Genomic DNA, 21788 nt, shown 5'->3' with positions numbered 1-21788 from the left:
GCTCCACTCATTCCCACAACTGTCAGGGCGAATGACAGGAGGCAGAACATGCGTCTCGGTGAGTCCTTGAACGGACGCCAGATCGTCGTAGATCGCGACTCTGCGGAAGTCGTTTTTCATTCTGTGGCGCGGAGATGTTTCTTTTGAATGAACTGACTCGTGGACGTCAACTGTCAGTCCCCCGAGAGAGAGAGAGAGAGACAGAGACAGAGACAGAGAGAGAGAGAGAGAGAGAGAGAGAGCGAGAGAGGGAGAGGGAGAGAGAGAGGGAGAGACATCATGTTAAAAATAAATGTCCTACCTGCGTGAGAGAGAGAAAGAAAAACACTTTTCTACACACACACACACACACACACACACACACACACACACACACACACACACACACACACACACACACACACACACACAATCTATTCATTCCCAAGCGTCTCCCGTTTTCCTTCATTTTGGAGCTCTGATGGTGACGGGAGTCATGACAGGACCCGGCCATAAGCATGACATAAACGGGCCGCATACACATAAACACACACACACACAGACGGGGACGACAAATACCACACACCACGAAAACACTTAATTACAGGCGACGTCTTCTAAATCTGAGTAAGCGTTGTTCTGTGAGGAACATGGATGATAAAACACTGCACAGATGTGTGTATGGACACAAACACCTTGTGTGTGAAGGTCTGCAAACAAAGTGCCCGCTCAGAAATGGCCGAACACGTTTTAAACCCATTTTCATTGCATCTGAGAATCATTATCAGAGTGTGTTTGTGGCGCTCAGGGTTGAAAGTCTGGTTCACACACCATTCCAGTCCAGCATGAAACGTAGACTGTCCACCCAAGTCGAAGCCGCCCGGCGGCCGAAGGAATTCCGACTCTCGTGGGAAGCAAAGGAGGAAGTCAGGTGACGCACGAGGTCACCCGGCCTCAGACTGTGCGACTTTGCTCTTCGTTTCCGGCTTGCGAACGTTAACCGCGGGCAACGTCAGATCATTAAACCGGTTTATTTTCCGACACTGATTTGTAGCAGACAAATGATGATGTCCCGCTGACAGGGGGCGCCAGATCGCAAAACGCGTCACTCTGGATGGCCGGTGCAAACAATGAAAAACAGCAACAACTGAGGGCCTTCTTTTACCTCTCTAGTTCCATCATCATGTGGTAGCAGACCTTTGAGAGCAGCCTTAAAACTTCTTCGCTTTTGGTGACCTCGGGTGCTTACGTTGGGAAAAATCCCGGCCGCGCTGGCGTCCTGTCCTTCCACCAGTGATTTACCGATGGTTATCGAACTGAATCTGGAGTCAGACTTTAGTTGGACAGTCGTGAAAGTCAATCGGTCTCGCTATGTGTCGTTATGCATCTCTCTGCTTCCAGGCCGTCCTCTTCACGTAACTCTCTTCGCTCCAAAACCATGACGGGGGCTAAATCGCCGAGGATGAACCTGTCTCCCAGCCACGGGGGGGGCATCTGGTCCCTGCAGCCGGAGCAGGTCGACAGGGTCTTCCAGGCGCTACGCAAAGGACTCAAGTATGTATACCAGCAGGGAATTCGCATATTTCTGCATCGGCTGCAGAGGTTGCTCGACTGCAGCTGTCACACACTCAACATTAAACTTTTCTCATAAATTTATTTCATAAGCTCATCTTCAAACAGACAGCAGCTGAATGTTGAGGATGGGCGCTCTTTGGCTCTTTTCTGGTTCTTTTATGTTGTTATAAAATGTTTTCGTGTGAGGTTAAGCAATAAAGCGAAGCATCCGTCACATGTAAGTCGCATAAATCAGAAATATTTGAGGTACCCGGCTGTAATTACCCCTCAGCAGCAGCGGTGGAAGAAGATCCCTTACTTAAATAAAAAGCACCAATACCACAATGTAAAAATACTCTATTCCAAGTAAAGGTTCTGCCTTTAAAAGTAAAAGTATCATCAGCAAAATGTACTCAAAGTAAAAAAAAAAAAAAAAAAGTACATATCCTGCAGAAAATGTCCCGACATAAAGCATCGATGCTTCAGCAGCACCTTACTGTCGCAGCTGCTCCAGGTGGAGGTGGTTTTAACTACGTCACATACACTCAGATAGTTGAGTCCAGCGGTTCACAACCTGGGGGTCGGCCCCCTCCAAAGGGTCACAGGAAAAAATCTTATTGTTGAGGTAGGAAGGAAGAAACAAAGTCCAGCTGCTCGGATTTCATTTGCATTATTTTGCACTTTTCTCTCACCTCTGCTGTTTCTTGTGAACCTTGACGACCTTGACGGGCTCTCTCACAGCTATTTAAACGAGACACTGGGAGAAGCTTAGAGAGGCAGATGCGTCTCTTTGGAGAAGCTGTTAACAGCTCACAGACATCTGAAACATGACAGGAGTTCCCAAATGCTTTTTAAAAAAAATAATAAGTTGATAAGTTGTATGAGGCGAACGCAGCCTTGCTCCAGCGATGTTGTCGGCGTAGACGACCACTGACCGTAAAGCTGCAGTTCTGCTTCAAATGCAATGAGATCTCACTGGGAATCACCTCGCTGACAATGTGGCCGTCCGCAGGGAGTATCTGGAGGGTCACCAGGCAGAGATGGACTTCCTGTCGTCCCAGCAGAGAGAGACCAAGAGAAACTCCAGACTGGTGAGGCCCAGTTCAAAACATATGTGTACTGTCTGTATGAGGAGGGTTCGATTTGTTTTTTGATTTTAAGTAATGATGATGATGATGATGATGATGATGATGATGATGATGATGATGATGATGATGAAGTCTTTTCCCTGTTCCCAGGCCTTCCTCTATGATCTGGAAAAGGTAATCTTTCCACCAGGGCCATAGACACATTTTCTCTGCAGATCATATTTTACATATTTTCTTTCTGTCAAACCGAAACACATTTTGATTTTTCGTACAGATCAATATATAACATCGGATACCAATATATAAACATTAAAAAAAATAATTAAAGACAAAGTTTTTTTTTTTTTGCTTTCGCAGGAGATCAGAGCTCTGGAGAGATACATACGACGATTAGAATTTCAAATCAGCAAGGTAAGATGGCGCTCCAGATTTGAGGTCTGAGGTTTGGGTTTGGGTGACGCTGACGGGGGCTGGATCCCACTTTTTCTCCAGGCAGTTGAGGGACAAAGGCTCCCGTCATCTTTCAGACAGAGAACTTTGAACAGCTGAATGTGTCGTCTCTCATCTATGTTTAATGTGCTATGAAACCAAAGTTCAGTTGGGGAAGAGGAGAATAAAATTCGACTTGAGTTCCCAAATGACCGCAGTCCGTGCAAAGTTTCCACTGGAGCTGGGTTTCACAGAGAGAAAGGAAACAGTGGATTTCTGTTGATGGGTTGACCTGGGTCCTGTCTCTTGTCTCTGCAGGTGGACGAGCTGTATGAGACGTATTGTATCCAGTGGAGGTTGTGTCAGGGAGCGGTCAACATGAAGAGGGCCTTCTCGCTATCGCCGTCCACCAGAGCCTCCAGAGAGAGTCTGCTGGAGCTCAACCGCAACCACAGGCACAGCCTGCAGGTGCTGCACAGATCCCTGTCTGTGTGTGTGTGTGTGTGTGTGTGTGTGTGTGTGTGTGAGAGAGACTTAAAATGCATGTTTGAAGTGAATCTGGAAGTGATACCATTGACATGTCGTTCCCATTCCAAGTCCATCATTCACCCGTGTTAGCATTTCAGCGCTTGAAAGATTTAGCTGACGCTTCGCGATTGGTCGAAACTCTGACCGCGCTGCCGCTGCTTTGACCATCGTGTTACCCCGAGCAACAGGTAATCATCTCCTGAGGGGTCGGACTGAAGTCGGGTGTGAAACGGTTTCAAGTCAAGCGGTCAGAACCCACATCCAGCGGGGCCTCATCTCCCCATCCTGCTGTGAAAAGGTCATCTCACCGTTGCGACTTTAGCGAGTCCTCTCTGAATCATCTGCTCCAATTTAAATTTAAAAACACAAGACCGGTGACATGAGGACCAAGTAAAGTCAAATTTCAGTTTCTTTCTAATTATCATCCCTCTGACTTCTGCTGTCTCCTCGTCCTGCTGATCCACTCGATTTATTAGCGAGTCGAAGAGAGAAAACACGCCGACGCACCGAGACATGCGAGAGTTTTGAACTAGCAAGAAGATGCATCCCGCTCTACCATGTGTCCACTTCTGCTCTTCTTTAAAACTTTTTTGAAGAACAGACGTAAAAGTCATAAACCTGTTCTGTATTTGAACCAGATCCCAGTCAAATGAACTCTCTTACTGTAAGCCCACATTGTAATGCTGGAACTAACATTTTAAGAAGCCAATAAACAGTATTTTCTGTTCGTGCTCACAAATCAAGCACACGACATATTTTACTTTGTTTGCAACGTGTTTCTGCTGCAGCTCGGGTTTTTCAAAAGCGTATCCCGAATCACAGCTGTGTGGTGATCTGACCATGTGTGCAGCAGACCAAGGTCACAGATGGTTGAAACGCAACTAAACACAGTCGGGCATGAAATCGTCAACCGTACGATGAATGACCAAAAAAAAGTCAGCGCCCAACATCCTGGTTCTGTTCCTGCCCCGAAGCTTAGGATCACTTTGGATTGGTACAATTCCCCGTGTTAGCAAGAACACTGTGCTAACTTCTCCATTTATGGTGATTTTATACATTTCTCGGTCACTTATTTTCTGCACCACTGACGCTTTCAGTTTGATCAGAAAGTCGTTGCTAATAAAAACACTTTACACATTTTATTCATTAAAAAAAAAAAAAAAAAAGGAAAGAGCCTCTCAAATACTGGTAAAAAACTAAAAGCAGCGATATATGTATATATATATATGTGCGGAATGGAAATACTGTGTAAACTGGGCTGCAGCCACCGACAAGCATCCAGACAAATACTTATGTCACCGATGATCACAGAAAATAGTTGTAGTGTAAAAATGCAGCGAGACGGAAGCTGAATGAATCTGTTCATCCAAGGAAAACAAACAGACGACAAGCGTTTTGCTTAAGCTGGAAAATTAGCTGAGAGCGGATTCTGCATTATCAGAGAAAATCTGTAGAAGGGCTGTAATTGAAACGTACCACTTATCTATCAACTCCACGGGGGCAGGGGGCCCCACACTCGCCTCTAATGGTCATAACGCGGCCAAATGAAACAATCTGGTGTGTGACTGATGGTCCCAGAGCGATCTTTCTGTTTGCAGCCGCAGGCTAAGGGTCATTAACAGACAACTGAAGACCCATTCATGTCCTCTGTCTGTCCGTCCGTCTGTGTGTCTCTGTCCGTCGGTGGTGCAGAACATTTGTTCTCTCTTTCTCAGACCCATTCCAACACTTTCCAACACATGCTCACGTCTCTACGTCTATTTATTCCTCTGAACTCCTGGCTTGCTCTTCCCTCCATATGGACACTTGCCGTCTTTTTTCACAGAGATTCCCAAATCTCTGCCTCTTGATCACCGACTCGCAGGATTATCCCGTCCGTGCGCGTTTTCAACACTTCATTTTTATTTCTTTTTTTTTTAGTCGCTCTCTCACAAACGCAGGCGTGCGCGAGCTGTGAGGCTTTCGCAGAGAACTCACTCTTTCGCGTGTTGATCCGGAGCGATCCGTAACTCTGGCGTCCGTGCGCGTCTCCACAACCACGCACACACACACTCTTCAAAACCCCAAATTCCCCCGTTTGTACCTGTATCCAAGGCTAATCCACGACTACCTTCCTGCTATCATCTGGGTTATTTGCTCAGACTCCCGAGCCACAGGGGACATTATGCAGCTGTTGTCACCGGCTGAGTGGTGCTACTTACGTTGAGTGAACTGATCTTCGTGTGTAAAAATTAGCGGAGTGCCCCTTTAATCAAGACCTAACAGTGTGAGGATTGTAAGATTAAAAATAGCTCGGCATTTTTTTAAAAATGACATGAAAAAACAAAACAAGGAGCTGCACCGGTTCAGGTGTTTTGGTAGAGGACGTGGTGAGAAGATAAGGTATGACCCAAGAAAGTCAGTTTGACAGACAGGTGTGTAAGTCTGAAGGTTAATCAGAGGCCAAAACGACACTGAGGGGGTGGAACTACTACGAGACAGGGGTTTACAGCTCTGGAGGTTAGAACAGCAGCAATAATTTCCTCCTCTGTCTCGAAACCTTTGGGGAAACACTGGAGATGAGCACAACGCTAGGACTGGACCGCACGGATGTGCACTTGAATAGATGTGACGATGCAGTGCACTGCGGATGACGCTGCACCAGAAGCTGAGCCTGGTGCAACTTTTCTGCTGGGGTGCACTGCAGCAGCGGCCCCACTGAAAAAAATCCCGCGTCAGTGAAATAAATTGGGAGCTTGTGTTTTTTGACGCAGTGCAGTTGAGGGTGAGTTAGGGACGTAACGTCACGTCAGCCAAACAGTGCAAATAAGCAAAGCAGAAATCACAGCCACTTGCCTGCAGTGCAGCTTCTTTCATTTTTAACGGTCCTTTGTGTATTTGATGCCTGTGTTTGAATGTAGCTTGACTCGTAGGCGTTACGGCCTCCCGCGGACTCATTAACTGGCCGCTCGGTTCTCAGTTCCGGCTCCGCTGACGAGCTTTTCCCGCAGTGCTTCGGCGAACGGCCGTGACCTCCAGCGAAAGTCGGCCCAATTGACGGAAAGCCGTGGAAGTCGTGGCTCGTTGCGGGAACTGGTTTTAATGAGCAACTCTACCAAACCACCGCAACAAGGACCAACAGCCGGCGGAGCGGAGGGGTCGGGAGAAGGACAAAAGGCTGAATTTGTTGCCAAATATCTGCTGAAAAAACACAAACGTAAAAGCGCCGGTGTCAATGTTCTGTAGACGATCCTGACCTTTGACCTTAACGTGGACAGAAAACGGGCGAAAAGCATCACAACAGAAGTGGTTCAAGAAAACGTTAAGGCAGCCGTCTAAAGATTCATCTGTTCTTTCTGAAATTCCACCTTAACCCAAGTTTCTCCACTCTGCAGGACATGTCCGTTATGGAGGCAGAGTTAGAAATCCTCCTAGGACAGCTACACATCAAGATGAAAGGTATACACACACACACACTCACACACACAGTCCCAGAGCAGTTTACAAGTCGACAGTGACGCGTTATTTACCCAATATCCAACGTGTTTTCACCTGCAGGTCTGATCGGCTTCGCTCGACTCTGCCCCGGGGACCAATACGAGGTCAGCTTTTTCTATCTAGAGACACTTTGTCACTTTGTTATGCCCCTAATATGCAAAAATCACTCTGCGCATGAAAAGTGAAGGAAACACATTTAGTCAACTTAAAGATGATGTGACGTGCCTAAAAACAGAGCTAGCGGTTGAACATTTGAAGCAGTTTGGTGACTTAGGCTGAACTGAATTGAATGTACGGATGCGATTCCAACCTTAAAGCTCCACTGTGGAGGACTTGACCGCCAGTTTCAATAAAAGGCGGGGAAGGAGGAGACGCCTCTAGCAAGTTAGCAAGGATGCAAACAATGAAGGTTTAAAAATTGGTGTGTGAGGAGAGAAATGCAAACAACACATTTCTTTCATCTCAAGCATGCGTACGGTGCATTGATGCACTGAACAAAACATAGTTTCCTTAAAGGAAAAGTCTCTTTAACCAAATTCGTTGTCCGGGCACTAAAGGATCCGTTGGCCGTGCGGTGGTGTATAACCCTGCTGACAGTTTCAGGTTTAGATATTCACTCCTGAGACCGCTGCTGCCAGCGCGGTAGGAAAGGGAGGTGAAGAGAAACCCACGCACGGTGTTGCACAACATTTATAGAACACGTTCTGAAAACTCGGCAGTTGCGTCCCTCTGCCGAAAACAGCGTCCTGGAGACTCGGGGCGACCCACTGACCTCCCTGTGAAAAACACCGAGCTAAATTTTGTCCCGCCGAGGTGTTTGGATCGTCCCGATTGACTGGGGCGCGTTGCTGGTGCAGACGGATCTCGAATGACGAATTGAACGGTTGTGAGAGCTACGTGTGCGAAAAACCTCAGCAGGAAAAAAACAAAACTATTTGCACGGCCGGGAAAATATGTTGCCATGCCAACTGGTCCCACATTAACCGTTTGGTAACGTTTTTTGACCGTCAGCTAATAATTGTACTTTATTGATACTGAGTAAGAACAAACCGTTTCCTTTTGACAACGTAGCGTATAGAACGGTATCTTTACGCCCTCGGTTGGAGGGTGGTCTCTTTACACGCCGACCCCTGAGCCGACCGAGGAACTTACCAGCCGCTTGAGTTGTGGCCGGTGGTCGCTGACGTCACGTCTCGGTAATGTCACATGGCCAGGTGGTGGTGCGGTTGGGCCGCCAGCGATGGAGGATCAGGGGGAGGATCGAGTCCGACGACACGCAGTCCTGGGACGAGGAGGAGATGGTCTTCCTCCCGCACATACACCACAACTTCGAGATCAAGGTGAGACGGCATGCCAACACACACGCACACACACACACACACACACGTAGAAAGTCAATGAACAGAAAATAAACCTGAAACTATTCTGATAATCAATTTTAGTCATGTAGACAGAGATTTGTTGCTTTTCTTTGTCATATTTTGAACTTCTGGTTGAATAAAATCCCCTTATTATCGACCTTTTTCACTATTTATATAGCATTTATATAATTACATTTCCGTTGCAGGCTTCACTTTATACTCCCACTACACTACATTTCAGGGGGAACTATTGTTCTCACTACAGTTATTTCACTGCAATAGTTACAAAAGTTACTTCATTATTTAAGATTTTTACGCACAAAAGGAAAAGATCAGCTCAAAAAATATGATATGATTCATAGTTTATTTACACATCTGTATATGAAAGAGTAAGACTTGTCTCAGCCTTGGCCAACTACAACATTAGAACACTGTTTACCATGTATATCTTTGAGTATTTCTGCTGCATTAGAGACTAATTTCCCTTCACACCAAATTGGTGCATTTTAGTGTGTTTGTGTACAGGATGTTTCAGCGCATGTGCGCGCAGGTATCTCACCTGTCGAATCCTTTCTTTCAGGTGATGGAGGCGAAGGGCCTGGGTTGGCTGCTGGTCGGCACGATAATGTGTGCGAGCGCAGACTTCTTCTTTGCGAGGCCGCAGCTGATGCTGGTGGACATCACGGAGCTGGGAACCATCAAACTGCAGCTGGAAGTCGCCTGGAAGTACGGACGCACGCGTCACAACACAGATACACGGAAGTCTCCCCGTATAGAAGTTACGATAGGAGAGGGGACTGATGAGGTGGTGGAGAAGAATTTCATGACGTGAAGCACAGAGGACAGGATCTGATGGGGAGTAGATGAGGGTGAAATCAGTGATCTCCCCAAAAAGGAAAGGACAATAATTGAATGATGTGACGGGGGAATAGGTGCGGACAGCTGCGTAAGGAAATGGAATTCAGCGTAGCGTCGAACACGAGAACCTCTTGACCTCAGACGTGTCACCCCTCCTCCCGTCCCGTAGCCCTGCTGCCTGAGCAGAAATCATAGTAGGCGCTGAATCATGTGAATGACAAGTGCAGCTGGTCCACAGAACCACCAGATTCCTTCTCTCGTACAACAAAAAAAAAAAAGGGGGCGACAGAGTGAATGATTATGGTTGGAAAACAAAACGAGGCTGAGAATGAGAAAAAAAACCTCATCTTCTTTTCCTTCTCTCTCCTCGTCTTGTTCCCAACTCACTTTCTATAATTTCATTCTCCTCTGAAATGTCAGACTGTGACTTCACCAAATGTTCTCGGCGGTAAAGCGAGAGAGAACAAACAACAACAACTGACGTGTGGGATTATTTTCGGTTCGCATTCAGACATCCGCCAGATTCTGTTTTGGTTATTTTCTTCATTCCCTGCCTCTGTCTCCTTTGTACCTCTAACCTGAGCCAGCTGTCGCTAAGCAGCTGATTGAATACAGAGCGTACATCGTACACACACACACACACACACACACACACACACACACACCTATACAGACACACACTCACACAAACACACACACACACACACACACACACACACGGACACGCACACTCTGCCGTGCTCTTGCACTGTGACAGATCACATTTCAGGCTTTAGAGAAGCCAGGTGGAGGACGTTTCACGGATTCTCCCCGGAGAGGTGGAAAATTGAAATCACAAAAAAAACAAAAAGACTCCCATACACACTCACACAACACACATTTCTGCTGAGCCCCTAAATGAGTCACATCTCAGTCTTTTCCACTGTTTTGCTGCTATATGTAAACTATTATGACCAACGTGAGAAAATGGCTTGAGAAAAAAAAAAACCCAAAATACAGCTGCGGGCAGCAGGAGGAGGTGGGAACTTGTTGGTTCAAGGTTCAGACTGACGGGAGAAGACGTTAGAAAATGAGGACACAAACAGAGGACAGTGTCTGTACTGCAAAGCCCCCCAGGTCTGACTTTCTGCAACCGATGAATATCGAGCGCTGCAGTCGAAAAGTAGGTCTACGCAAGCTCTGACAACCTCCCACGTAAGTTTAGTCAAAGCTCCCAAAAGAGCAAAATGTCACTTTAAAGACACCATAAGAACAACTGACAAACTTCTGTTGTATTTACACAGAACAGTTATCAGTGCTGATAACTGTTCTGTGTAAATAAAAGGGATGCATTCGGTGAATTCATGGAAATCGCCCTGAGGAGAACGGACTGTGACTAAAAAGCTGCCGGAACGTCAGGCTTTTTCCACGTACACAGCGTGCACACACCACACGATCGGGATTTCCACAGTGGTCTGCGAAGTGAGGAAAGGTAGAGGAAAAGACCGTACACAAACTCTCCCGTCTAGAAAGGAATCGAAACCTTGGAAAAGTCCGGAAACTCACCCAAGAGACGAGCTGCAAATGCTCGAGATCAGTGGTAGCTGCTGGGTGACTGTCAAACGGATGTGTGACAGTGTCAGGAAAATTTGTAGGACAGCTGCGATACTTAGTACAGGCAGGTAGGCAGGCGGGGAGATAGACTGGGTGTAAATGTGCAGCGTCTAAATCTCTGTGTGTATCTGCACCTGCAGTCCGTTTGACGGCGCCGAGAGGTTGAGGCCACTGTCTGTCAGCAGGCAGTCGGTGTCCAGCAGAAAGAGTTCAGTCTACAGCTGGACCGCACCGAGCACCCCCTCCTTCACCGAGAAATATTTCATAGTGAGTGGACACGCACGCACGCACACGCGCACACACACACACACACACACACACGCACACACGCACGGGGACAGATTGTGTCACTGTGGTCTACAAACATGCAGACCTTACATACATATACAGCATTTACATACACATACATATATATATATATACACATATACACACATACATATATACACCTATACACACACACAAATTCTCAACACACTGTAATACAGTGCACATGTGCATCTGTTTCCTTTTTTCAATTCAACGGGCTTTATTGGCCTGACCATAAGATACAGTGTTATCGAAGCACTGTACAAATGCTGACGTGTAAATTCACCGTATATTCAGAACATTGTTAAAAGAAACATACAGTATTATTACACACAAATATGGAAATGTCTAATGATTAAGGAACAAAATACCAGTGAGTAAAGGGCTTAACCTTTGGAACCACAGCAGCCGCTTTACCATGATTTTCTTCTCTAGAAAAACATATAAAAAACCAACGTATTTCCTGCCGTAGCTTCTTATGTCTTCAATTCTCTGGATATATGGGTCCAATGTCGTGATAATAACAGGGGACTCTGCGTCCCCTGTGCAGTAAAATCTACGTGTGACTCTCACGTGACTGAAAGCATGGCTGTCTACCAAACGGTTCCTCTTGCGGTGCAGCAGCAGTGTGCGTTTGCATTTCATACTGTTACACCCTCGTTTCAAGGCTGACAGTCGGCCATATTTCATCAGATGTCCACCCTAGCTGTGCAAACATGACTCAGTTACTTTATGGTCCGATGTTTACATCCACATGCGGGTTCCTCTCCTCCCCCCTCTGCAGTCGATGGTGCGTGAGCTGCAGGATCGCGATGGCTCCCTCCCGTCTCTGGTGTCCAACAGCCGTCATAACAGAGGAGGCATGTCTCTGCTCAGCTACCTGTCCAACCCCTCGCACGCCTCCATCGCAGGCCACAGCCCTAAAAGCCCCTACCCCCCGAGGTACGTAGCGTAGAGCACTGTGTGAACCCTACGGGATAAAGCTTTCGTCATCTTCTAGTCTCGGATGGTGGATTCGGGGGATTTTTAGGGCCTTGAAGAGGTGAAAGTATCAAGTAGGCACAAGACAAATTACAGCAAAGTTGTAAACACTATAAATAAACAAACATAATTTTGTCGCCCGCAGTTAGGAGAGAGAAAACAACATCAGTTTCATCTCTGTGGGCGTCAGGGGCTCCACTGATCTACAAACACTAGCTCCAGCTATAGTGAAACAAAGATTCAAAGGAACAGGAGAACTGAATCTTCAAGTGAAAGTTGTCTGTATAGATTTGTGTGTATAATTCATGCGTCACCGTGATTCTGCGCTTCATATGAAAATCAATTCCTCCACAGTCGCACGTGGGCTCACAGCTACCCCTCCAGCCCCAGTCAAGGCACCAGTCTGGGAGGAAGCCAGACTCAGCTGTCCCTCGGCGAGGAGGGGTCCCTGGAGGTCTCTACGGAGGAGAGGGACAGGAGGAAGGGGATGGATGAGAACGAGGAGGAGGAGGAGGAGGAGTGGGGAGGCGTGCTGGAGACTCCCTCTGCACCAGCAGAGAGTACGACGGGATCCCTGCTGGCCCTGCAGAGGTGGGGATGGACTCACAAACCACTTGCATTGCATTTTAAAACTGATGCCTAGAAACAAATGCAGTCCAAAATGTGGATCCAAAATAATGTAAACACTTCAGGAAGCTTTAAAGTCGTGGTAACTACGGATAATCGCCGTTACAGACAGTTTGTCCATCATGTCTCTGTTGTTTAATCCGATTAACCTTTGACCACTGTTCCTCTGTTTGTCCAGTTTGTTCGTTTGAGATATGTGGTCCGTTTTTTTTATTTTTTAAAAGCGTTGCCTTCGCATAATAAATGGGTTTTCATTTAGCCGGTGCGACTTCTGATGGAACACAGATCATTTACTTCTTTTCCATAAACTTCACTTAGTTGCCTAATTTTTTTTCTCCAAGCAGCTTTGCACATGAATGCAAGATAGCGTGACCTCCTTTATAGATAAAGCATGTTGTAAATGTCATTTTGTCCTGTGACCCACCTGTTTCACAGTGTTGGAAATTAAGTTCAAGTTTCAGGGTTCCACACGATCTCGTGCACCTCCTGCATACCACCGCGCAAAATCCTGAAATACTCTTGACTTCTGCTCTTTTTCCATGTCAGTAAGCGTGACATATTTGTTCCTAACACAGGTCCAGCACCCCTGACATCCTCAGAAAGAGCACAGCTGGAGAGCCAGATGCTGAGACACACAGTGCCGCCCCGGGGCAGGACACCGTCAGCGTGCAGGTAAAAAGCCCTAAAGCCACCGCCTCATAGCATACGTACGCCTAGGTGACGTTATACAAAGCTGCGTTCAAATTCTGAGGCAAATAGGAGTGATCCTTCAACCGCAGGTCCAGGGGCTGAGGCCCCGATGCTGTGTCCCAATAAAGTGTCATGGATCAGAGGGCAAGAAAAGACAGGGGCACCCATTGTTTTATATGTATGTGAGCCCGCACCCAGGTGGCTGGTACATCGCGACTACCGCACCATGACTTCTCCTGCTGTCCTGGACCAGGTCCTGGACTGATTTGGCTTTTTAGTGGCTAACGACAATAAGCTACCCACATTTTTTGGGTGTCTATTTTCTGGTATCTTGGATTTTGTATTTTGCACATTTTAAAATGTATCCAATACAATGCATCACTGGAATCACAAGTGTAGATCAAAACATGATCCACAAGGTTGTTCACACCTAGAGCAACTCATTTCTTTTTTTTGTGGACTCTCTGATCTTTTCGGCTTCTCTTGTGTTCTCTCTGTCTTTCCCCTTTTTCATCCAGTCTCATTTCTCCTCTGTTCCAGCTTATGTCTTTCTTCTAGGTTTTTTCTCTTGCTGCCACATCTCTTATGGTTTTACCCTGTTGTCATCTTCTCTCTCGCTTTCACAGCTTGTCTCACCGCCTCTCGTCTCATCGGGGTTTCATCTGGTTGAGACTCCTCTCCTCTTGTTTCTTCTCCTCATTTTAAACTCAGTCTTCCGCACTTTGCCTCCAGGACTCCCCAGCTTGTCAGTCGTATTCTGCCCCGGCCTCACCCACACTCCCTACCCAGACCCCAGCTGTAGCCCCATCCTCGGCCACGACGGCCGCTCCCGCCCCGGGGAGGTCAGGGGTGAGCGGGGCCCAGCGCAGGGCCCAGGCCCTCAGGATGGGAGTCCTGATGGCCGAGGTGGAGAGGACATTACAGAACCAGAGTCTGTCTGAGAAGGAGCTGAGGGCCCTGGACCACCATATACTGCACCTGGCGACCATACTGAAGGTACCTGTGTATATTGATGCATATACACAAACCTGTCGGCGACAATACTGTAAGTGGTTTTATATCTTTTACCTTCATGAATGTGAGCATGTGCTCCCCTCCAGAACGACCTCTCCTTGTTGAGAAGATCATCGTCAGAGGAGTCTCTGGCTGTGGAGGAAGTCCTGGGCAGCTTTGACTTCTTGTCACATGACTTCAACACAGATGACGACACTTCCTGTTTGGGCAGCATGAGGCTGAAAGACAGTGGGTGAGTTTCCAGATAGACAGGAGAAAATGATCAGGTCAACACTCAGCATTGACCTATTGTGGAACAACTGATCTCTGCTTTATATTTCCCTCCGTCAGCATCAGCTCTTTCCAGCAGAGCACTCTGAGGAGCCTCGGCCTCTTCTCCCAGGACAGCCAATCAGCCTCTGAGGAAGAATTGGTCATCACCCCTCTGACTTCTGGGAACTGGGGTCTCGACCAGGCTCTAGAGACTCACCTGGATATTTGCTTTATTCTGCTACAGGTACCGGATGTTCACAAGTTTGGTTTTTTATGGATTGGTGTTGATTTCCTATCTGGAATTTGACCCAAATTTCATACTGAAATGAACCTTAATACAAAACAAGACAACAAAACACACTAGACCTTTTTGTACCTAAATCTCCAGCTCTTTTGCAATACACTTCGTTACCTTTATGTGGCCCTTTAGAGCCTCTGAGGTAGGTCTTCTAATACCTCAAATGCAAAGTTGTGCTGCTGCCTTAGAATGTGGGATGAGACGCTGGTCTCCACAGTGGAAAGGGAATTACCGAGCACAAGTATTTGTTTTTAAAAAAAAAAAAAAGAAAGAAAGAAAGAAAAAAAGCCACATATCCTGATGCGCGTTCAGTACCAGCTGTAAAGGTTTAGTGCTTAAACTTGGAGTGGAGGTGAGACTGTCCTCCCCAGAAAAACAATAGAATCAGCCGTCTCAGCAAATCCCAAAAAAAACAAGAAATGTTTTTGTTCAAGTGACAAAGCCCTCTAGCAGCCAGAGTAATTGCAGCTCTTGTACATCAGGAGCAAAAGGAGAAAGTCAGTTGATGGTATTGTAGAACCACAACGTCTGCAGAGAAGTGGGGTCAGGGAGGACGCATGCGTCGACAAAAACACCGGACTTCAACGTGCGAGACCGCCGTTTGTTTGCCGATTCCTACCGACAGTCAAACTTGGTCTCTTTTAACCAAGATCATCCTTAACAAGGTGGTTATTATTGAAACCCTGACAACAGCAACAAAGCACTTATTTTAACCCAGATCTGTGATCCTTCCCTGAGCCCAAACCAAGTTGTTTTTGTGCCTAAACCTAACCAAACCTAAACCACGGTGCTTTCATCTCATGAAGAAGTTTCATTCGTCAGAGTTGATTTATAATCGTTTTTGAAGGCGCTGACAAATGACGTCGTCCCGAGGCATCAGATCAGAAAACGCTCGTATGATGTTGTTCTAAAGGGCAGTTACAAACGACGTATTTTGTCATTTTATTCGGAGGACTTGTTGCTGTTGGCTGATATCTGTCCTGGTTGTTGTGATCCAGGAGTTCAGTTGCTGTGTTTTTCTTCCCCTGGTCTTTTTGGATGAACGTGAAAAGTGAACGTGACAGAAATTAAGAAGTGAGCATTATAAAAGAGGAGACATCTTGGAGCTCTGCCCACAGTCGGGCACCCGATCTATCGCAGGACAAAAAATGTTGGTAATGGATCCTGCAAAACACTGGTTTACATTCAGTTTTCTACACCCAACTCCAGGGAGCCCTCGCTATGTGCTTTGCTACATAAGCGGTACGCTGCTTCCGCCAACTGCACCGAGCGCTGATACAAATCACGAGGTGCAGAATCGTCCCGTACGTATGTCACTTCTAGGACGCTGAACTTGGCATGTCGTAGCACTATGGATGTTGCTGTACTTTAGGGGTTTGGGGGCAGGGTTTTGTCACAGCACGCAGGAGCCACCACATAGCAGCACGGGCAGCATTTTCGGCCTATGTGTAGTTGCTCTTCAACAGCCGAGGCAGTGATAAGGAGGCTGTTAGGAACCTCCTTTTTTCCTCGTTGAGCAGCATCTCGTTTGTCTCCGACCTCCAGCTCGTCTGTCAGATTCTACCGAATGCACATAATGTCTCCACAGATGATAAGAACGACTGACTTTGGCCCATCTAGGAGGGACCTGCTGGAGGAAATGGCTCTTCAAGCGGAGGTCCTGGACAGAGTCAGCTGCCTGCTGCTGGAAAACAGCGACAACATCTCCGCCCGTGACAGTCAGTGGAAAATCTGTTTGTGTGTCTTTCAGAGAAAGACATCGTCTACAGTTAATGCATAATTAAGAAGAAATAACTGTCATTCTGTCGTAACTGTCATTCTTCTCCTCTTCCTCGTCTCTTCACCCTCCTTCAGTCCTCCCGAAGGCCCAGAGAACGAGGGATGTTTTGCTCTTCTGGGAGGACTGCGTGAGCGACAGCAGCTCTCCTTTCTGTTGCCACTCCGGCAGCTTCTCCAGGACGCTAAAGAAACGTTACACGCACAAAGTGAAGGCCAAGCAGCCCGGCCAGTCAGAAAAAGGTAGATAAGCACTTCATTCCAACTTTTTTCGGGCAGTAATGGACGTTGGCTCCCGCGCGGCGATCAAACGCCGCACCGACGAACTCGACCACAAGCAGCCGAAAAACCTCTCTCTCCCTCCTCTGCAGTGTTTTCTCAGCTCCTGCAGCAGGTCCAGACGGCCTGTCGGATGGTGCCCAGCCCTCGGCCGGTCTGCAGCCCAGACAGAGTCACCCTCTTCCAGCTGTCGGTGTATCTGAAACGCTGGAGCATCCAGGAGCTGGGAGAGCACATCTCCCGCCTCTCCAAAGAAGGTAGTAAAATGCCGGACTTCAATTTTCATCCGAGTTAATATGTAGACATTTTACTTTTATCCTTTCTTGTCTTACATTTTAGAAGAAAATATTAAAGCGTTGGTTCATCCAAATTAGGCAAAAATCATTTTTCGCTGATCTCAATCGGAATCCACTCATGCAAACAGTTACGGTTTTATCTGTCCAGGTTTTGGGATTTCTACGCCAATAGAGTGGAGGTGATTGGGATTTTGTTTGCGGCGCTCCAAGCGTTAAAAAAAAATTTCATTTGAAAAAAACAAAAAACAATTCAACAGCAACATTTGTCTCCATTAATCTGGATATTCCACAGTCCTCAGTGTGAGAGGATTTCCGCTGAAAAGTGTTCACATCGAAGAAGCTGGATTTTTGAAGTGTCATTTTGAAATCTAAAAATGTCAGTAGCAACTCACGTCAACACTGCAGAGGTACAGTATACAATCGACATACTGTTCTGTGCAGCAGCACAGAATCTTTGTTTTCCCTTCTATTTTTATTTTCGTGACAACAGCAGACGACCAAGGAGCACGAAACGAGTTTCTGAAAACTAAATCCATTTCGCATTTGACAGGTGTCCACAGTTTTTGCAGAGATATGTGCATGTGTAGTGTATTTATATGCGTGCATATAGGTGTGTCTGTGTGTGTGTGTGTGTGTGTAGAAGTTTTTCCTGCTGGCATCGGTTGTGTATTTGAGGAATGGTATGCCGCTACAGTTCTCCTAGAGAGCTTTATGATCTGAGAACGTTCCAGAAATTCCAGCATATTAAGAGGAATCTGGACCATCTGTCAACATTGCTGCCAAACGGTCACGCCAAACAAACTCTGTGTGTGTGTGTGTGTGTGTGTGTGCGTGTGCGCGCTTGCATCCCGCTGGGGACGTGAACCTGAATGCACACTCGCCCATGGGGACTCCTGTCAAAAACTGAGGTCCCCTCAGGTAGAGACTGCTTTTTGAGGGATTAGACTTGGTTGTCAGGTCGGGGTAGGGGTCGGGCCGAGGCATTTGTTTGTGATGGTTAAAGTTAGGGTAAGGGGCTAAGGAATGCACCATGCCAATAAGAGTCCCAGCAGGGATAGTGGAACAAACCTGTGTGTTTCAACGGCCGCATGATTCCTCCTATTTCCTAAATTTACTTAGACATGAGGGACAGACAAACCCTTCCTTCCTTCCGCCTCCCCTTGCTTCCTCGCCTCCTTCACGTGGCTGCAGTACGCCGGCATCTGCTGCTCGTTAGGCTGATAAACCGCGTTTGGTTTGCGTGGCACGGCACTTATGAAAAACAACAACACCGCGTTTCTGCTCTTAATTCAATCAGGGACAAATCAAGTCTGAAATCAATCTCGGCATTTGTTTTAACTCACTTTGAGCACCAGGCGGGTGGAGTTTACAGCCCAAGTAAGACAGCGAGTGCCAGGAAGATAAGATTGAATTTAATTTGCTTTTATGGAATGTAAAAGCTCTCATTACGCTGAAAGTCCTATTACGCAGAAACATCACACAGCTGTTAATGGGCTGCACAGCTAGAATTACTTCTTGATTGTACGAGTCTAAATGTGCATTAACATGAAGAGAACAGCTTAAACAGTTTAATTTTATTATCGGTCTTATTGAATTTAACCCGGCGGGGCGTTCAGCTCATCTCATGTTAAATAAAAGCTTAGAGCCTGTCCTGTCCCGTCCTGTTCAGATATGCTTTGGTGCCTATAAAGTGGATTTTCCGAACTTTCCAAATCCTAAACCTTAAACTGTTTCCAAAGTCAGGCTTGAACTCTGAGCCTCAGTTTTTAAGCCAAAGTGTAAGAAAAGTCCTTAAAATGGCAGGAAAAAAAACCCAAAACAAAACGTGAACCTATCAGTACCGTGACTTCAACTGCTGATAAAGATCATGTGATGTGTTTGAGAGCTCCACAACAGCCACTAAATGGACCTTGAGGTGAGACTGTTTTCCCAGAAATTAACAAATTATGTGTGCTATTCATTCGTTGTGGTCACCGGTGTGTTTCAGAGCACATCCTGTCAGCCCTGAGGAGCCCCAAACGGAGGCGAGCTTTAAATAAGCTGAGAGGGCGGAGTGTCACGGAGCTCCTCCCACTGGGGTGCACGCTGCAGACCCTGGCCGCCCTGCAGATCGACTCCAACCACAAAGTCTGTAAAGCTGCCGCCAGCTGTCTGTGCAGAGCCGCAGGCTGCAAGGCCTTCAGGAGCAAGGTACATTAAAAAAAAACTGCCCCAGTCAGCGGGATTTAGCACCGAAACAAGGTCGTCTGCCCTCACCGCGCACGGGGGCCCTAAACACTTCCGATAAAAGTTTAAGGTTGGCGCTGGCCCCTTGGGCTTCTAGCGGAAGCAAGGGAGACATCCGGAAAAATACTAGACACAATAAAAAGACAAAATCTTAGACAAAATGTTACTGTAAACATTGAGTTAGAGAAGTAACAAGAAAATCGGATTTACAAAAGTAGAGACTGACTATCGAAAAAGTTAAAGTAGAATATACAAGAGTCAGCCCAACAGTGATTTCATAATTAAAACTCACTCCCAGTTTACCACATATCGCACTATATATTTACCTTCCTTTCTCACGGGAAACATTTTGACTGTGTCACAGCAGGAAGACAACAGGTGTCAATGATAAAGCCGTCACACTGTCGTGGCCGACTGGGACACTCGAACAGAGCGGAGCCCTCGTCGACGTCATTGGCAACACCTGCGCTTCAACGCCTACGGCTAGCTGGGTCGGCAGCAAGCTGATCACAGAAGAGCTGCTCTTATACCGAGTCCCAAGTCAACCGTCACAAAACCGCTGTAAGAAAAAGATAATGCCCAAAAGCTGTTGGAGAGAAGATAAAAGATGTCTAACGTAGACGTCTTTGCAGGATGTTCAATGGCTGTGTAACTGGTGGTGGCAGAAAAAAAAACGTGACAGCATCTGCCTCAGCCGGTTACTTTCAGCTCATCTCCTCTTAAATAAAAACTAAAAACAACCCTGTTCAAATATGTTTGAGTGTGTAAGAAAGCGATATTGCTAAATTTCAAAGCTCACACAAGTAGATACGGGGTAGGTATCGCTCAAATCCCAAACTCTGACCTGTTTCCAAGATCAAGGATGAACGCTGGGACTCGGCTTTTAAACCGACCTGCAGGAAAAGTCCTCAGAGTGCTCAGAAAGCGTGTAGATGAGAAAGTGACTGTTGTGCCGCTGAACAGCTGAAAGCGACGACGTGAAGATGATGATGATGATGATGATGATGATGATGATGATGATGATGATGATAAGCGCGTGACCGAAATCGCAGTCTACCGCTCACCACTGAGCAAACTGCGGAGTGTGTGTTATACGGGGGGGTGAAGAGTCAGTGCTCGTGAGCAGGTCCTTTACTTTCCCCCAGCGGACCTGATTATACGCTCATTTCAGGTGAATCTACGACATGGGCAGAAGGTTCCGCTTTTTTCGTTGCTCGGCCCCCCGGCGTGCTCCAGGCCAGCGCCATCATGTCCGAGTGCTGGGCTTACAAGTCAGTCCGATAATTCATGACAGTGTTGCAGTCCGTCACGGTTTCGGTGTGAAGCTTCGTTGCGTGAACGGATTTGTTTTCACGTAATTACAAGTGGATTCAGTGGATTTCTACCACGGTCACGGATCCTTCTAACCTATAAACACCTAAAACACAGCTCCAGTCAGCTGCTTTGCACCAGACCAGTGGCAACGCATAATGAACTGCGGGTAACCATAGGAGCAGCTCTTTTGCTTTGAGCCACAGTTATTAGCCTGACTACAAGATCATTCGATCGCAGCTCCTGTTGTTGCCTGTAGCAAGAGACCAGGAGCCCTAATGCACTCTGAGGTCTCCTAACAGAATAAAGTTTCCTTGTCTATTTTCCTGCATCAGGAAACCTCACTGTGCATCATTTTTTTCCCATATTCCATCCAAGCATTTCACCTAAAACCTAAACGTTTCTACTTCTACTTCCTTCAGCCCCCCTCTCCGGGTTTCGCTTCCGCTCCTGAACTGAATTGTGACAGCGGAGCCACTCCGGACAAAACTAGTCCCCCGTCTCTTACTTCTCCCTGTGTTGACCTTTTTTCTCCAGGCGGTGGTTTACTACACAGAGAGTTTAAAAAGCGCTGATGTTCAAGTCCAACAAGGCTCCTGCCTGGCTCTTAAATGCCTGAGGGTGAGCGACACCCATCACACAAACTGTCCGCAGACACAGCAGCAGACGCGGAAATGTAGTTTTTATCACCGTCTGGTTCGTTGTTAATCGTCTAGTGTGTGTGTGTGTTTGCCAGGCGACAGAGAGTGTGGACCACATCGCAGATTTGTGGAGATCAGCGGATGAAGATCTTCGCTGCGCTACCAGAGAGACCGTCCTCTCCTTTGGTACAAGCGTGAATTACTCTCTCCGTTCAGTAGCT

At 46.9% G+C, this 21788-nt stretch overlaps 1 protein-coding gene across 7 annotated transcripts in view; it reads left to right on the top strand.

Annotated features, from left to right (window-relative positions):
• ripor3 (RIPOR family member 3) overlaps nucleotides 1-21788 on the top strand; it is a 60622-nt gene that overhangs the window by 36024 nt on the left and 2810 nt on the right. For 3 of the 7 annotated variants that reach the window (XM_040159011.1, XM_040159013.1, XM_040159012.1), the window contains exons 3-24: nucleotides 1381-1533; nucleotides 2546-2624; nucleotides 2772-2795; nucleotides 2979-3032; nucleotides 3369-3518; nucleotides 6953-7016; nucleotides 7116-7159; nucleotides 8270-8395; nucleotides 8997-9142; nucleotides 11008-11134; nucleotides 11961-12118; nucleotides 12512-12748; nucleotides 13360-13456; nucleotides 14207-14470; nucleotides 14575-14720; nucleotides 14819-14984; nucleotides 16627-16756; nucleotides 16893-17057; nucleotides 17186-17350; nucleotides 19377-19579; nucleotides 21464-21547; nucleotides 21663-21753. In XM_040159011.1, the coding sequence (XP_040014945.1) occupies nucleotides 1381-1533; nucleotides 2546-2624; nucleotides 2772-2795; nucleotides 2979-3032; nucleotides 3369-3518; nucleotides 6953-7016; nucleotides 7116-7159; nucleotides 8270-8395; nucleotides 8997-9142; nucleotides 11008-11134; nucleotides 11961-12118; nucleotides 12512-12748; nucleotides 13360-13456; nucleotides 14207-14470; nucleotides 14575-14720; nucleotides 14819-14984; nucleotides 16627-16756; nucleotides 16893-17057; nucleotides 17186-17350; nucleotides 19377-19579; nucleotides 21464-21547; nucleotides 21663-21753 (2873 nt within the window). Of the gene's footprint in view, nucleotides 1-1380; nucleotides 1534-2274; nucleotides 2625-2771; nucleotides 2796-2978; nucleotides 3033-3368; nucleotides 3519-6952; nucleotides 7017-7115; nucleotides 7160-8269; nucleotides 8396-8996; nucleotides 9143-11007; nucleotides 11135-11960; nucleotides 12119-12511; nucleotides 12749-13359; nucleotides 13457-14206; nucleotides 14471-14574; nucleotides 14721-14818; nucleotides 14985-16626; nucleotides 16757-16892; nucleotides 17058-17185; nucleotides 17351-19376; nucleotides 19580-21348; nucleotides 21548-21662; nucleotides 21754-21788 lie in introns of those variants that run through there. The other 4 variants (XM_040159014.1, XM_040159015.1, XM_040159016.1 and 1 more) reach the window with 4 other exon arrangements.

Source organism: Xiphias gladius, chromosome 21 (genome assembly GCF_016859285.1).
Source record: "Xiphias gladius isolate SHS-SW01 ecotype Sanya breed wild chromosome 21, ASM1685928v1, whole genome shotgun sequence".
Classification (NCBI taxonomy): domain Eukaryota; kingdom Metazoa; phylum Chordata; class Actinopteri; order Istiophoriformes; family Xiphiidae; genus Xiphias; species Xiphias gladius.
This window is presented reverse-complemented; position numbering and strand designations above follow the sequence as displayed.